Raw genomic sequence first — 14,953 nt, forward strand, 5'->3', positions numbered from 1 at the left:
CCCAGAATTCAACACACTTCTAATGGCACCGCCGTGCTAAGGCACTGAGGCACAAACCCTGGACATCAAGGCCCCCTCTCACCACGTCCACATTCAGACCATGCAAAAGCTTCCGGGCTGCTCCTGGCCTGTGCCTCTCTCGGCATTTCCTCCCTCCTCTCTTTCCCAAGGCCTCTGCTGTAGCTCAGGCCCCTTCAACTCCCAATAAGAGATTACCCTAAAGGCTTCCAAGAGCTAGTCACCCCTCCTCATGTTTCTACAGTTTGGTAGCAATACGCCCCCTTTCAAACTCTATTTCCCTATTACCCAGTAAATTAAGAACAAGTTTCCTATAAGTCAGGGGCTCCCAAACTGTGGTTCACAGACTACCTGAGAAAGACGTGCAGAGCTACCTGCTAAACAGGCAGCTCTCAGGGCCCCACCATGCACCCGCATTAGCAAACTCTCTGACGGTCAGTCAGGGCGAGGAACTGTTTGGTCGGTACTAGTGACTCTTACACCTGCTAAAATCTGAGCACCAACACCCAAAGTCTTGCATTCAAACAATGTGGCTGGACACATCTGGCTGTGCTGGATTAACCATGTTATCAAACCAACGCAGACAAGACTAAAGAAGAAATTTAAAATACAGGCTAGCTTCCTAAAGGTAACAGAGAGTCGCTAAGGCAGCCAAAACTTGAGGGGTCAAGATCCTGGAAAGAAAGACAGGTAAGTGAACCCTGTCTTTCTTTCAAACCCCATTTACTAATTATGCAGCTTCAGGTCGGGGCTTGGTTTCCTTAACTCTAAAATGAACACAATAAAAGTGCTGCTGTCAAATAAGCCCTGTGAGGACTAAATGAGACAATTCATGAAAAGCCATAGCAAAGGCCTAGTGCACAGAGAATCCCAGTCAATGTCACCTGCTAACTGCTGCCCACCTGTGAAACCATCAGCTTATGGACAAGGCTTCATTTGTATCTAACTTGCCTTTTGTCCCTAGCATGAAACTGAGTAAATGGTACAAGAGAAAGGAAAATACATATTTTTTTTAAGCTTTTTAAAGGGAATTAATGGTTGAGATAAAAAATTAATGAAGGTATAACAAAGATCATCTATAATGAATATATATGCATATGTGTATAGTCTGTATACTCATGTATTATGTATGTGAAAATATGTAAATGTTTATATATGTATGTATGTGTATATATATATATGGATACACACACACACACACACACACACATATGAATGAACTGGTCACAAAGCAAACCGAAAGGTTAATGTATTCCGTCATTTTTGTTGAGAAGTCTGTAGACTGTGAGTTGGAATGGGTACCACTCCAGTTTAAGTACTAAAGCTAGTGCTTTTCTTGTTTGGTGTCCCAATGCAGAACACCGTGAACACAGAAAGACCTGAACAACTGGTAACTTACTAACTCAAACAAGAAACCACAAATCGGCACAGAAACTTGGAACATATACCCTAATTTCTGTACAAACAGAACAGCTCCTGCCAGGAGGCCAATCCCACACAGGGGCCAATCCCACACAGCCAACGGCAAAATCAGCTCAATCAGAAGAAGACAAGTTCCTGGTTTTACACTGAAGAGTAACTATCCAGTGGTCTGCCAGGTTCATCAACGTAAATGAGTATTTCTGGCTTAACAATACCTTCGCAGAGTTACATACTGCAATTTTAGAAATAATAGCATTAGTCAAATAGCAAAATCAAATTATAGTTAAACAGATTTACTAAATAATATATAGCTCTTTGTATTCAGAGAGGTATGTTTATAGGTATGTTTCTCACTTGGACAATTAACATGGCTGTCCACCGAGCAAACTGCAAACTGGCCTGCAGATCTATTGGTTTTATGTCCCCAAAACTGGACAGTGTTGTAAAAACTGGGAAATGTTACATCGAAATCCCGATTCCAGCTTCATTTGAAAACAACAAAACAAAAAGCAGAAGACCTGGAATCTGTGAGTGCACTGTCAGCAGAAACCGAGCAATGAATGTGTCTTTGTATTTGCCACAGTCTCCACCACTCCCTAATGTCTCCCATGCCCCACATTTCACTCTCTGACACTGCCGGCCTGGCCCCTGAAGGCATCTGAGTTTGCAGCTCCTGTTGCAAGTCTCGGTGCAGTTCCTGGTCTTCAGCCTGTTCACAGTTTCAGTATCTTTTTTATGTTGAACTCTCTTTGGCCTTTGCCAACTGCGGGGGCTCTCAAACCCCATCTGCTACTCAGACAAGAGAGCTTTTCACCTTGAGCTGCAACATGTTTGCCACCCTGAGTATTTCCCTTTTCTGCTTTTCCTTTCCCTCAGTTCTCTTTGCAACTGCACATATTGTTCAAAGCCAAAACCTGAGCGCTAGTGAGAGAACTATTACTCTCTCTCAAAATGGAATGGGCGGGGGGAGTTACATTCTGTTCTAGAAGAGCAAGGTCTGGAAATTCCACACAGAACCTGAACAGGTCCTTTCAGAGACTCCTCCTGTGTTTTCCTGGGGCTGAGCTCTCACCGAAGAACAGAACCAAAGGATCCCAGGGCCTGGGGTGGCACAGCTTTAACTTCCCTGCTCACTCTGCAGAAAGGACACTCGCAGACCTGGGTGCACTAACTCATCCACTGAAATATACAACAACTATCCCTACTGGAAAAGTTCTTCCCCATCAATCATCAGGTATTAGCTAAAAACCAGCTGTAGACAGGAATCATGGGGATAGCCTGCCTGCCTTATACCACACAGTTTTGTACACTCCACAGGAGAGCTAAAGACCAGTAGTTCTCAAATTTTAGCCAGCACCAGAATCACCCGAGGGATCTGTCGCAACAGTGTGCCGAGTCCCTCTCCCAGAGTTTCTGATTCTGTGGGTCTGAGGTGGGGCCTGAGCATTTACATGTCTAAGTTCCAGGGCTGATGCTATTGCTGAAAAATTAAGTTTAAGAACAAAAGTGACAAGATGTTGGGAAGTGCCACAGGTATGTGGCTGGGAAAGGGTCTCTTGAAAATCTCAGTTTAAAAATATCAGGAGTCAGATACAATAGTCAGATACTTATAGTGCTCATTAAGTTGCCTGATTAGACAGTGCCAATAAGAATGAAGAATTTCTTCACCTCCAACAAGGGTCTTTCTCTACAAATCAGCTTTTTATAAGATTCTTCAACTTGGCCTAGGGGTACTTACAGCCAAACCACTTCATACCATATGCCACTCTCCAGACGTCTTGCTAGCAAAGAATATTTATGGCTTTTTAAATACTTATTATGAACAATTTGGGGCTTTAGTGTAGTCAGTCATTTTCACAAATGCTACTCACAGTCATATCATCTGCTCATGGTTAGTTTAAGACTCGAACTGGAATTCATGTTAAAACGGTGCTGACAATTTCAACAGGTGTTACGTTCATGACGTGAAGTCTGGTCCACTCTACACAGTCAGCTAGCTTTCCTCTATCTCAAAGATCATGCTCCGGGTAGTCCTTAAGATGCAATAATGTGAAATTAATCTGAGAGCATAAAAATGTATTCAATTAACACAGGTTAAAGCTGGACACAGAGACAGGCATACACACACACACACACACACACACACACACACACACATCCACTCCTAAACCCAAAAGCACTGAATTTCCCCCGAGCTGCAAATCTCTGAAAAGAGGAAATAGAACGTTTCCTTTCACTAAAAAGGTTTTCCTCAGGAAAGCATGATTCAGATTATCATCATCATGGCCTTTGCTGATGGATAACATGCAGGGGTTTTCCTCTAAAAGGGCTGACAGATATTATCCTTAAAGGAGGGGGTTTGGGGGAGACTAGGTGTATGTAGTGAGAGAAAGCTTCCAGGTGATTCTAAGACTGCCTCCCACTCCGTCCTCCTCTGTTGAGAAGTGGAAATGGATTTAAAACATGGGTTCAACTCTTATCTGTTGAAAATTTCATAAAATACCATCTATACAAACAAAAATGGCTCTATTTTCTAAAGCCAAATTAAGAGTGTCAGTGGAGTAAAATATTTTAAATCAGATCTATCAGTTCCTTTGACTCCAATTTTTTTTAAGTTTTCATACAGAAAGCTTTCCAATTTTTTCAACCTACTGACTGCATTCTGAGGAGCTTGTTTGCTCTGATAAATACTACTGCATTTGCCCTTCTGATCCCAGGTTTAAAAACTGTTCAATCAGCTATTTGATGTCAAAGAAAACAAACTAGGCTAAGTCCACTTTCACAAAAACCCTATTCATAGATGAATAAACAGCTTCAGAAACCGTAGCTCCCAGCAAAACGTGCCAGCAAAGAACAACAATGCGAACAAAGCGTGTGAATGCAGAAAGACAGATTGCTGCTCTCCATTTTAAATGACGAGAGAAGAATCAGGATGAGGGGAGGGCTCTTAACCTGCCAGGGAAAGAAATGTGTATACAACTATATCCACCCCCACTTCAAATATAATTTCAAAATGAATGGGATGTGACGCTATCAATGAACCAACTGTACCTAGAACTTGGCTTTTCAAATGCTGGACGCACCAATACCTTCGTCCAAGATACCATCATCTTCAGAACCCTGCGATGCCTTCCAGCTGGAAGTATTTATTTCTGCCCCAGGAATCCAAATTAGATCATGTCATTCCCCTGCTTTCCAAAACAACTCGAAAAAAATTGCAAACACCTGAACAAAACTTAGAAGCCGTTGCGTGATGCGGCCTCTGCGTGTCTCTCTCTCCTCAGCCCCACCCCCCACCGCTCCACTGTCCTTACCCTCCCCGAGTCCCACGTCCTTCCCGCAGACGCTCCAAGCTCATTTGCACCTCAGGCCTTTGCACTAGCTGTTCCTTCTGCCTACGATGCTCTTCCCCTAATTTTCCAATGGCTGGTTCCATCTTGTCATTCATGCCTCAATGTCGTCTGCTCGGAGAGACTTCCCTGATGATGCCCTCCACAGAAGTCGTCCCCACCCCCAGTCACTCACCTTCACATCTCTGCTTCAGTTTCCTCTTTGCACTTATCAGTAGTGGATATTTTCCTGTTCACCAGTTTTGTTGTAGTGGTTGTTGTGTTATGATTGTTGTTTTTCATCCCCGCATCTACCGTATGAAAGCAGGGACCCAGGTGGACCCCGTTACCTAGAACACAGCTGGATTTCTAACACCTAGAATGACACCTGGAACTTAGTAAGTCCTCAGGAACTATTTGGTGACTGAATGAAACTCTCTTCCAACCACAGGGTGGAATCTGTCTTCAACCTAAGTATTCCTCCTAAGCCCTCTCCAAGAGAGCCACCATTATACCCCTCTGGGACCCCACCGTCATGTAAGACAAACAGGGTCCTCAGAGGAAGGAGAAGAAAGTGTCAAACACTGAGAAACACAGAAAATGGAGCTGATTTAACTTACCACCTATATACTAATTAAAGAAGGATAGAATCATCTTAAATTTTTAGTAAGCACGTGAAAGGTGACGATCAGCCGAAACAACATGAAATATTTAAGCACAAATAATCCAATTATATATTAGCTTGAAGTTATTATGAATTAGCCAATAATTAGTTTGTTAACATTTATATGCTGTGCATTATGCAAAGTGCTGTCTCTATATTACCTCTTTTAATTCTAACTAAAATCCTGTGAGTTGGTTATTATCGATACCATTTTATAGATGGGAAAACTAAGGCAGGCTTGGAGAAGATAATTTACCCAAGGTTTTGAAACATTTAGTGTCAGATAGAGAATTTGAATCCAGTTCTAGTTTATTCCAAAGCCTATGTATGTATCGATCACTATCTCTGCCTGACCTTCTCCCCCAAAGCAGTCAAAATGAAGGAGTTGTGAAGATTCAAAGGCAAGCAGGAAACAGGGCCATAAAAATGGCAGATATTGTTTAAGAAAGTTCAATGTATTTGTGTGGGTGTGTGTGTTTCTACCAAACAGAAATTAATTGTATCAGACAAAAAAACTCTGCGACATGATGCTCAAAATAAAGATAAAAATTAGATTAAGAGACTTAAAAAAGAAATGATCCATTCCATCACTGAGCTGCATTCTGAAACGATAAAACCCAACCAACTGCAATAAAAACTAATAACCGGCAGTAAGTACCTCGAATGCTAAAAAGTCAGATCCAGAACATGTAGGGTCCTGCTTAAGCTGTGTAATTTTAAAAAAGAAATGAAAGAAAGAAAAGGTACGTGCCTCGTGAATGTAAATCCTGAAGAGATCATAAAGAAACACAGAAGTGACAAGTTCTTTGAAGTCGCCCCTTCCTGCCGATTAGGAGAAAACTGAATGTACCCACCTTGGCCAGAGGCAGAACCAGGGGCTGGACGGAGGAGTCTCGCCCCAATCCCAGGCCTTTGACCTTGGACAGTTCATTTAACCTCCCAAGCCTCAATTTCTTCATCTGCAACAAGATGCACCTTTGCTCTGCACGTCTTGGGCTTGTGAAGGGAACAACCACAGAAGACCTCTGCAGAGCTCGTGTCTATAAAACTTGCTTTATTCATTAAAAACCTACATGACAGCTAGCTAAGCCAGTGGTGGTAACTCCAGAAATAACACAAAATGAGAGTAAAGAAGCAAAGCAAGGTGAGAACACAAATGTCCCAGAGCCAGAACACAACAGGCCAGGAGAGGTCAAAAATCGAGACGGTGACATGGAAGTGGTGGGACAGAAAAGAGAGGTCCTCGCAGCTCTACGCAACCACGTGATCACAAAAGGGAGGCATACAGGTGAGGCCTGGGCATGAAGAGGTCACGTCCCAGTCTCCAAGGACACAGAACTGAGACGCCTGGCCTCAGTACGACCCATACATTCAAATTTTGAGAAAGGCCCTGGTTATTTATTCCTGAAATGACATTCAGGATCATCTTCCATCAACGATGAAAACGTTGTCGAACCCCATGTAGTCAGACTGTAAGAGGGTGTGACTAGCCAAACGCCCAACCCATCCTCCAGTCCACCTGCGGATCCTGTGTCAAACCTCAACTGCAGTGCCCAGGCCCCCCATACAACAGCCTTCTTACCACATGTCTTTAAAAATGAATGAATGAATGAATGAATGAATGAATGTTGTTATGGGAAAGCTTCAAGTCCCAAGGGGAAAAAAAAAAAAGATGTAAGGAATCTCAGAGGAAATGTCTCAGTTAGTTGGCTGAGAATTCCCTAACGCTGTTGCTAGGTGGTGCTTATAAATACAAGCACACACCCTAAGATTGCCTTTTTGCTTAATTAGTGGCCAAGCCAAGCATCTTCAAATTAAGTGTCATCACTGGAGAACTTAAATAAAATAGACTGAGGCCACATCAGATCAGATAGCAGGACCTGCCGACAAAGCATGAAAACGTGTTTGCAGCTGCGTGCTACAGCAGTGCTTCTGAAGCAGTAATGAGCACACCGATCACCCGAGATCCAGCTAAAATGCAGATCCTGATTCGGCAGGCCTGTGATTCTGGATGTCTATCTGCCGGGTGACACAGATGCCCATTCGTGGACCAGGGGCCAGACAGGAGTCAGCAGTAGACAGCAAGAACCAGTCCTAATGCTATGCTCACTGGAAGTCCAGCTACAACAAGAAAAAAAGTTAAGAAAATACAGTTTAAATATACCCAAAGAAGGTTCATGATATTGGCAAGAGGCCATTTGTTACTCAGCTACCCCAGAACCTTCTTGACCAGAGCAGCGGGCAACATCGGGGAGATCTCTTCAACATGACGGACCTGACTGCCTGGAAGGAATAATTGATGTCCTGAAGCTATGGGATAAAAGAGAGGAAGCAATAAAAACAAAGAGAGGTAATTTATTGAGAGCTTACAAAGATCACACAGTCAGGGGTGGAACTGAGTCTGAGGCCAGAGCCCACACTCTCACCTCTACGCTCTACTGCCTGGTACAGGCCCAAGCAGGGGAGTGATGGAGGGAAGAAGAGCATCTGAGAACAACACTGCTTACAAATGGGGAACCCTGAGCACATCCTCCTCCCCCGACACACACACACACACACACACACCTTGCTCTCTCTCATTCCCTCTGCTTTGGTGTCTTTGTTTTTCACATGGGCTCATAATAGCTGGTACACCTGGTACACCTCACTGGGTTTTCTGAGGATCGCATGAAGAAGTCTAAACGAAGCACTTAGCCCAGTGTCTGACACGTAATACGTGCTTCAGTGAATGTTTTTCAATTATTACGATTAAGAAATCTCCATAGATGAAGTCCAGGAGAGAGAACAGAACGGAGAAGAGAGCAGGATAAAAAGAAGAGATCTTGACCTAGGGCCGAAGGGCAGATCTACGACTGAAAAAGGAAAAGACCTCCCTTTGTCGGTGACTAGAACGGGGAAAGGAAAATGTGTAACCTGACTGCATTCAGGATTACAGAAAGAAGGCCTCCATTAGGACGATGGCAGGAAGGGCCTAAGAACAACTGACCTGCAATGTACTGATCTCTGTAGTTTCTATGCAAATTCTAGCCCCTCCATGACCAAACGGTGAGGCACTTTAAGACTGCTGACGTCCACGCAGTAACACACATGACAGGGAAACACAACGCCCGTGACCAGATTACGGAGAAGGGGCAAACACCCCGAGTCCCACAGGCTCAGGCCTTTACTCTTGTCGGTGATGGGGAAATGGCGCTCACGTTAGCAGCGCCAGAAGCCGGTCTGAAAGACTTCTATTCTGGGATTACAGCTAGTTGTATAGATGCACTCACTCAGCAACACACTTATGGAGAGCCTGCCCATTCCAGACAATCGATGACCGAAGGCAGGAGGGACTGGGCTGCTCAGACAAACCAGTGGCCCTCCTCGTTGAAACACCGCCACCCCCCCAACCCACCCATGGCCTGGAAGTAGAAACACAAACGTGGGTGGCTGCATTTTACAATATGAGACCACATCTAAGTTAAGGTTTGGACCTGAGAAGGAAAATAGAACACAATTTCTAAAACAGGGCTGACCCAGAGGCTCAGGATAAGTGGGACGTTGTGATATGTGTCTAACTTTGAGAAGTAATCTATGAATATCGGTACCTGTAAATTACTGTGTGTCAAACACTACTGGCTGCGGACCAATATCTACTCTCCCCTTCTTCCTTACTGTATGCTAATTTTATTCAGGGTCCTAAAAAACCAAAACGACAGTGACCAGCCTCCTTGTAGCGGGAAGTGGCCATGTGACAGTTCTAGCAACTAAGATTTAAGCCAAGTCATCACGTGATGGAGCTTCTAGAAGAACTCTCTAAAGGAAGAGGCTTTTGTCTTCTCTAGGTCTCCCTTCTCCTGCTGGGAACAGGAACGTGATCCTGGAGGTGGAGCCGCTATCTTGCCTTGAGGCATTTATGCCCCGTGCTCAGAATGGCCGAACAGGTTGGCAGAAGGAGCCTGGGGCCCTGACAGTACCACGGAGCCCCATATAGTCCTGGATTCCCTATCTCCAGACTTCTTTTACAAGAAAAATCAACACTCCCGTTTGGTTAACCAACTGTAAACTGGATTTTCTGTTATGTGCAGCTGACCCTACTCTTCTCTGATACGCATTATAAAAGATCATCTGCTTTGCAAAAGCCTTTACTGAATTATCTGAAAGGCAAGGTGCCATGAACCAGGAATTAATTTGACTTACAAATACCTTTCCTGACATATATCAAATATGTAGGATAAGACACATATATACCAGACGGCTCTCCCCAACTAGCACGTGGTGTTAATCATCCCGGAGGTCACCTCATCAATGTGAAGATCCTCGGAGTCTTCCAGGCATGACCCAGGCAAGAACCTCCTAAGATGGAATGGAGTGAAGCCAAACCCTCCTGGGGTCAAACGCTGCTCTGTCACTTCCCAGCTGCAGTCTAGGTACTTAACCTTTCTGTGCCTCAGTTTCCTCAACTGCAAAATGGAAATAATAGTTCCTACCTAAAGGGTAGTTATGCATATTAAATGAGCTAATACTTGTACAATGCTTAAACCCACGCCTGAAACATTGTTAACATTTAGTGAGGAGCTACGAAGATGATGATAAATTGATGACAGTACAGCTAAAGATCAATAAAAATAAATAATAATAAAAGCCAAATTAATTCATTCTGTAGACGTCGACCTTTCTCCTAATGCATGCGGCCACCAAACAACGTTAATAGGAGAGAAAGCTGTAGACTGTGGTCAGACTTAGATTGTCCTAAATCGCAGGCTCTCTACAGTGCTCCTAACGATAGCTACACTCACGGGATACCAAGAGTGGCAAAGTCTACACGAAGAGCTGCTTATCAGTAAGATATATTTATAAAATAGGGGTTGGGTAGAGACGTTAGCAAAGACAGCTAAAAATAGTCCTATAAGCAAACATGTTTGCCTGTGTCAGTAATTAATTAAAAAGTCAATACTTTCACATTGTTACTATGAGAAATATTCAAGTAATGTATCATGCAATTTGGGAGTATGTAGCCTCTTGTCATCTAAGAGTTAGCCACATACTTTCTCCTTTTATCTTTTCTAGATTCAAACACAGAATGTGTCCAGGTCACTCTAGGAGGCTGTACTTAAGGGTCCAAAAGGGCACAAGCCTTCTGTATAAAGCTGCCACGTGCTAACCACAGGTATGTAACCCGATCAGTATCCTATGCTCAAGGCGCCAAGACACTGAACCACCCAGTGGCTGTCAGGTCGGGAGGAAACTTTCCCTGGATGAAAGCAATGTCAACCAAGTCACAATGTCCAGGCAATTGGATCTCGAAAACATTTGAATCAGCTCTTCCTTTTAAATGCTAAACAAACATAACAGGATATGAATTTACACTTCTCTCTCAATCCCAAGAGGGACTCAAAAAAAAAAAACAACAACAACAACAAGACAAATCTCGAGAGTGTGAAGATCTCACTCCATAATCTTCTTGTGTGCCTGTTACCATTTTTCTGGTTGTACATTATCAAGTAGGCTGGCAGAGGCTCAAGAAAGCCAGGGTGATAAGTTGTAACCCTTTCTCTACTGGGGAGCAACACTGTGCAGTAGATACGTAAGGCACGAATGTGTGCCACGTGTGTAATTTTCTATTCTTTTAGGAGCCACATTTAAGAAGGTAAACATAAACAAGTTAATTTTAGTAATAAATTTTATTTAACTCAATATGCCAAAAAAAAAAAAAATACTATCGTGTCAACATGTAGCCAGTATGAAAATTTACTAATGGAATAGTTCACATGTACATGCCACACGTACTTTACACTTACAGAACATCACAGTTCTGACTAGCCACATTTCGAGGGCTCAGAGCCACCTGTGGCTACTATTATACTGGACAGAGCAGCTCTCAAGGTCAAAGACTGCTGAAATTATCAATTTTTTAGGTTTCTCTATGATGGACAGACAGGTAAAATAGATCAACCAACTCAGTCTGGTCAAGTCACTAGATAGGAAACATGGCAGTATCTTGAATGGGGGAACAAACCCCATTTCAAAATAGGGTCTGGGTATTTACAGCTTTTAAGTTAATGTTTTGTACCAAGCATTGATGATGCTGTTCACTTTTTACTCAATGTACAAGTACTTGTTGTTTTCATCTTCATTTTAAATAAGAGCCCAGGAGATTTTGGTCACGGGACCAACCTCTTCTCAGGAGAGAGTGCCGGAAATGGTCAGATATGCCCCACTGACACCTCCCACATGTCCCACTCCACGTGGTCTACGTGTAACAGGCAAGAGAAATGAGATGCAGAGACAGATGATCGGTGCTCATGATGCCCCAGCCATGGGTGAGACAGTTTGAAAGATGACCTCACCTTATCAGTATCACCTACCTCACAGGCTTACTGTGATGACCAAGAGCAATAACAGAGAGAGAGCTCTTTAGCAAACTGTAAAGCGCTATATAATTCTAGTTATTATTGAGAAAGGACATCATTCCTCACCTGGAAGAGCAGACAGAACACAAAAACAGTAACTTGAAACAGAGATGTGAGCTGGGGGGGGGGGGGGGCGGGGGGCGGGGGCGGAGAGGGCATGAAATATTGGTTGTTCTTGGTGGACTTCGTTCCCTTGGAATAGTACGAAGAGGCTTCAGGAACTTCTGTGTCCTCTCCCTCGAAATCTTGGTAAACAGTAAAAAGTAATTGCGACGGCTCAGGGTACAAGCTTCTTCCCCTGCTCAGTCACCCATTACCACCCCATCTCACTGCTTTTCATCCCAAATACGGCATAACTCAGGACAGCGGTTCAAAACAGATTTCTTCTTCCCAGAGTTTCAATGTGGCCTAAAAATGCAGCGCCACCGGGGGTGCTGCCGCCCTCCGGAGCAAAAAGTCACCGAGCCCCGGGGAGCCTGGCTCAAGGATTCTCGCGGGCGCGAAAAGCTTCAATGTTTGGCTCTTGTGCCGCCCTCTCTCCTTCTCCAAAGAAAACAGAGGCTCGGCGAGTCGCCAGAGTCTCCTTTTACCTGTCCGACCGCCCCGCCATGAGGGCTACCGCTCCGGGCAGGCGGCATCTGTATGAGGTCGGAGGGGAGTCACCCACACAAAGGCGCCTGGTGCCTCTGCGCTCCATGACAGGCAGCCGGGGCTCGGGCACCGCACCCAGGCAAGGCAGGGAGGGCGCCCCCACGTCCCGACACCGGCACCCCCAAGCCTCGGCCTCCCTAGAGAGGCCATCGCTACTCCCTGGTTGAAAGATGGGGCTCCCCTCGGCTTGCCACAACCCGCACCCCCAGAAACAGGCACAAGAGCTAGGGGCGCACAGGCCCCTCGGAAGAAGTTTGCATTGTCACCGCGCTGCGCTCTCAAATGCTTCTCGCCCGCAGAAGGAGCTGAGCACCCCCTGCCCTGTGCCCCCGTGCGCCCCCTCCCCCGGGCTGGAGACGCCGCGACCCCGGGCCCGCTCACCTCTCGTCCAGTCCACCACTTGTTTAGGGCTCCACTTGGTCACGGGTTCCATGGTAAATGGCTTCACTCCGAGCTGGGCTAGAGGCGGAGGTAAAGTCCTGCTGCCTGCCCCCGCCGTGCTCCCGGGAGGGCGCGCCCCGCGGCTGTCCCCGCGCGCCCGAGCGCCCCGTCAAGGCTGCATGGCCGCGGTCAGCGGGTCACCCGGCGCGGCTCAGCGGGAACGGCGCGGCCCTCTCCCGGCACACGGGACAGCGTGCGGCTCCTCCTCCAGCTGCCACCGTCCAGCTGCAGCTCCTCCTCCTCCTCCTCCTCCCGCCGCCGCCGCAGGGAGCCCGATACTGCTGCGGCTCCTGAGCGATCGCAGCTGCGGGGACTCGGGGCTGCGACACCCCAGAGCCCTTGGCCTCGGCTCGGCCGCTCGCAGCCGCCCCTCCGCACCGCCGCTCCCGCCCCGGCGCCCGCTGGTCGCGGCGTGCTCTCCCGGGCCCCCGCTCCGCGCGCGCGGCCGTCGGCGAGCGCTCCCGCCCGCAGGTCCCACCTCCGGCGCCTCCCTCTAGGCAGCTCCGGGGCAGGCAGCCGGGCAGAGCCGGAGCGCTCGGGTTACAAAGTTCAGCTCGGGTCGCTGCTCCCGGAATAAAAGAGGGGGCGGGGCCGACGACCTAGCGAAACTCGTGGGAGGGGGTGGGTCCGCCCGAAACGGGCGACTCGCGTTACTTTCTCTCTCCAGGCCCTAGGCGCACACGCCCGGAGCGTCCCGGGCCGCACTTTCCTTTTCGAGGAGCGGGTTGGAGACGGTGCGCGCATCCCCGGGAGCCCGCTGGCTCCCGCGAGGCCCGGGTCCTGTTGGTAGCAGAGCAGAACAGTCAGTCTGTCTCGATGAGAGCGACCGTACGCGCAGACACACAGGAGGATCTTCGTGTTCTGTTCGTCTTTAATGCTTTGTATCACTATTGCTGTGCAATTAAGCCTTCCTGATTTTAATTTTTTTAAGGTAAAATTATTTTACTTAATATTTTGGGTGACAGAGTGGCAATTTAACTCACTCTCTTAATCTTTAACTCACTGCAGTATCTCAACTTCGCCACCAGAATGAATCATAATAAGTGAGTAGCTTTTAGCGTTATACATTGCCGTATAATAGTATTTATATTCGCAAAGTGAGCTAATGCTCATTTGGATTTAGTCATCAATCGTGAAGGGAAGTTCTTAGCCAAAAAAAAAAAAAAGAAAGAAAAAAAAAAAGCAGCGTTTGCACAATTTCAGCAAATGACGGGAGAAGGGCCCTTCCACATTCAAAGAACTCAATCTGGACCAGAGTTACCCCTGATCTGTGGGAAAAGCCTAAATTCAAATATTGACCTCTCCTCTTTCAAACCCTCTCTGCGTCCCCTCCCCAGCCCCAGTGAGCTTTACCTCCAACTCATAAAGATTCTTTTGTCACTTATTAATGATTTTTAAGTTCAATTATGGCTATTTATTTACATCATCCCTTAGAGACTGTTAACCCCTTGAAGACAGACTCTACCTGATCTAGAGCTTTCTCTTCTCTCCCTGTTTCTACCACCTACCTGGTAGCACCTAGTACAGATTCGAAAGTGTGACTGGTATTTATTCATTCAATAAATATTTGTGAATGCTTCCGATGTGCCAGCCACAGCGCTCATTAAATATTTGTCGAATTTTTGTGATATGTACTCTTTGTACAGGCCTGTTTAGATGCACATGTTGGAAAGATGGCTAGCAGCAACCCCAAGCATCTGTTGTATAGTGTGATGAGCCAGAGTAAACAAGAAGAAACATATTTTACAAAATAAAACATCAGACCCACCTTCCATGTGACTTATCTATAGGACTGAGGAACCACAACAACAGAGAGATATGCAGTTATCAAATACAATGACTTTTTTTGAGCAAGTTATTGGCAGACCAGGAAACTTAGCATAGGCAATGACGAAATTTCTGGTAGAGTAGTTGTTCTTAAAAAAAGAAAAATGACCTTTTAAACTTAATAGCATCAATCGTTAAACATCTTTATGACAGTAAGCAGGAAGAAGGACCCTGACATTTGTCACTGGTTCCACTGAAAAAAGTGACCA

At 45.8% G+C, this 14,953-nt stretch overlaps 1 protein-coding gene across 2 annotated transcripts in view; it reads right to left on the reverse strand.

Annotated features, from left to right (window-relative positions):
- CNKSR3 (CNKSR family member 3) overlaps positions 1–13,479 on the reverse strand; it is an 80,824-nt gene extending 67,345 nt beyond the window's left edge. Inside the window, exon 1 of one of the 2 annotated variants that reach the window (XM_023532156.1) lies at positions 12,858–13,479. In XM_023532156.1, coding sequence (XP_023387924.1) covers positions 12,858–12,909 — 52 coding nt within the window. In that variant the 5' untranslated portion in view covers positions 12,910–13,479. The remainder of the gene's footprint in view (positions 1–12,857) is intronic. The other variant, XM_011362714.2, reaches the window with a different exon arrangement.
- Between the last annotated feature and the right edge of the window lie 1,474 nt (positions 13,480–14,953).

The sequence above is a fragment of the Pteropus vampyrus genome, unplaced genomic scaffold, assembly GCF_000151845.1.
Source record: "Pteropus vampyrus isolate Shadow unplaced genomic scaffold, Pvam_2.0 Scaffold78, whole genome shotgun sequence".
Classification (NCBI taxonomy): Eukaryota; Metazoa; Chordata; class Mammalia; order Chiroptera; family Pteropodidae; genus Pteropus; species Pteropus vampyrus.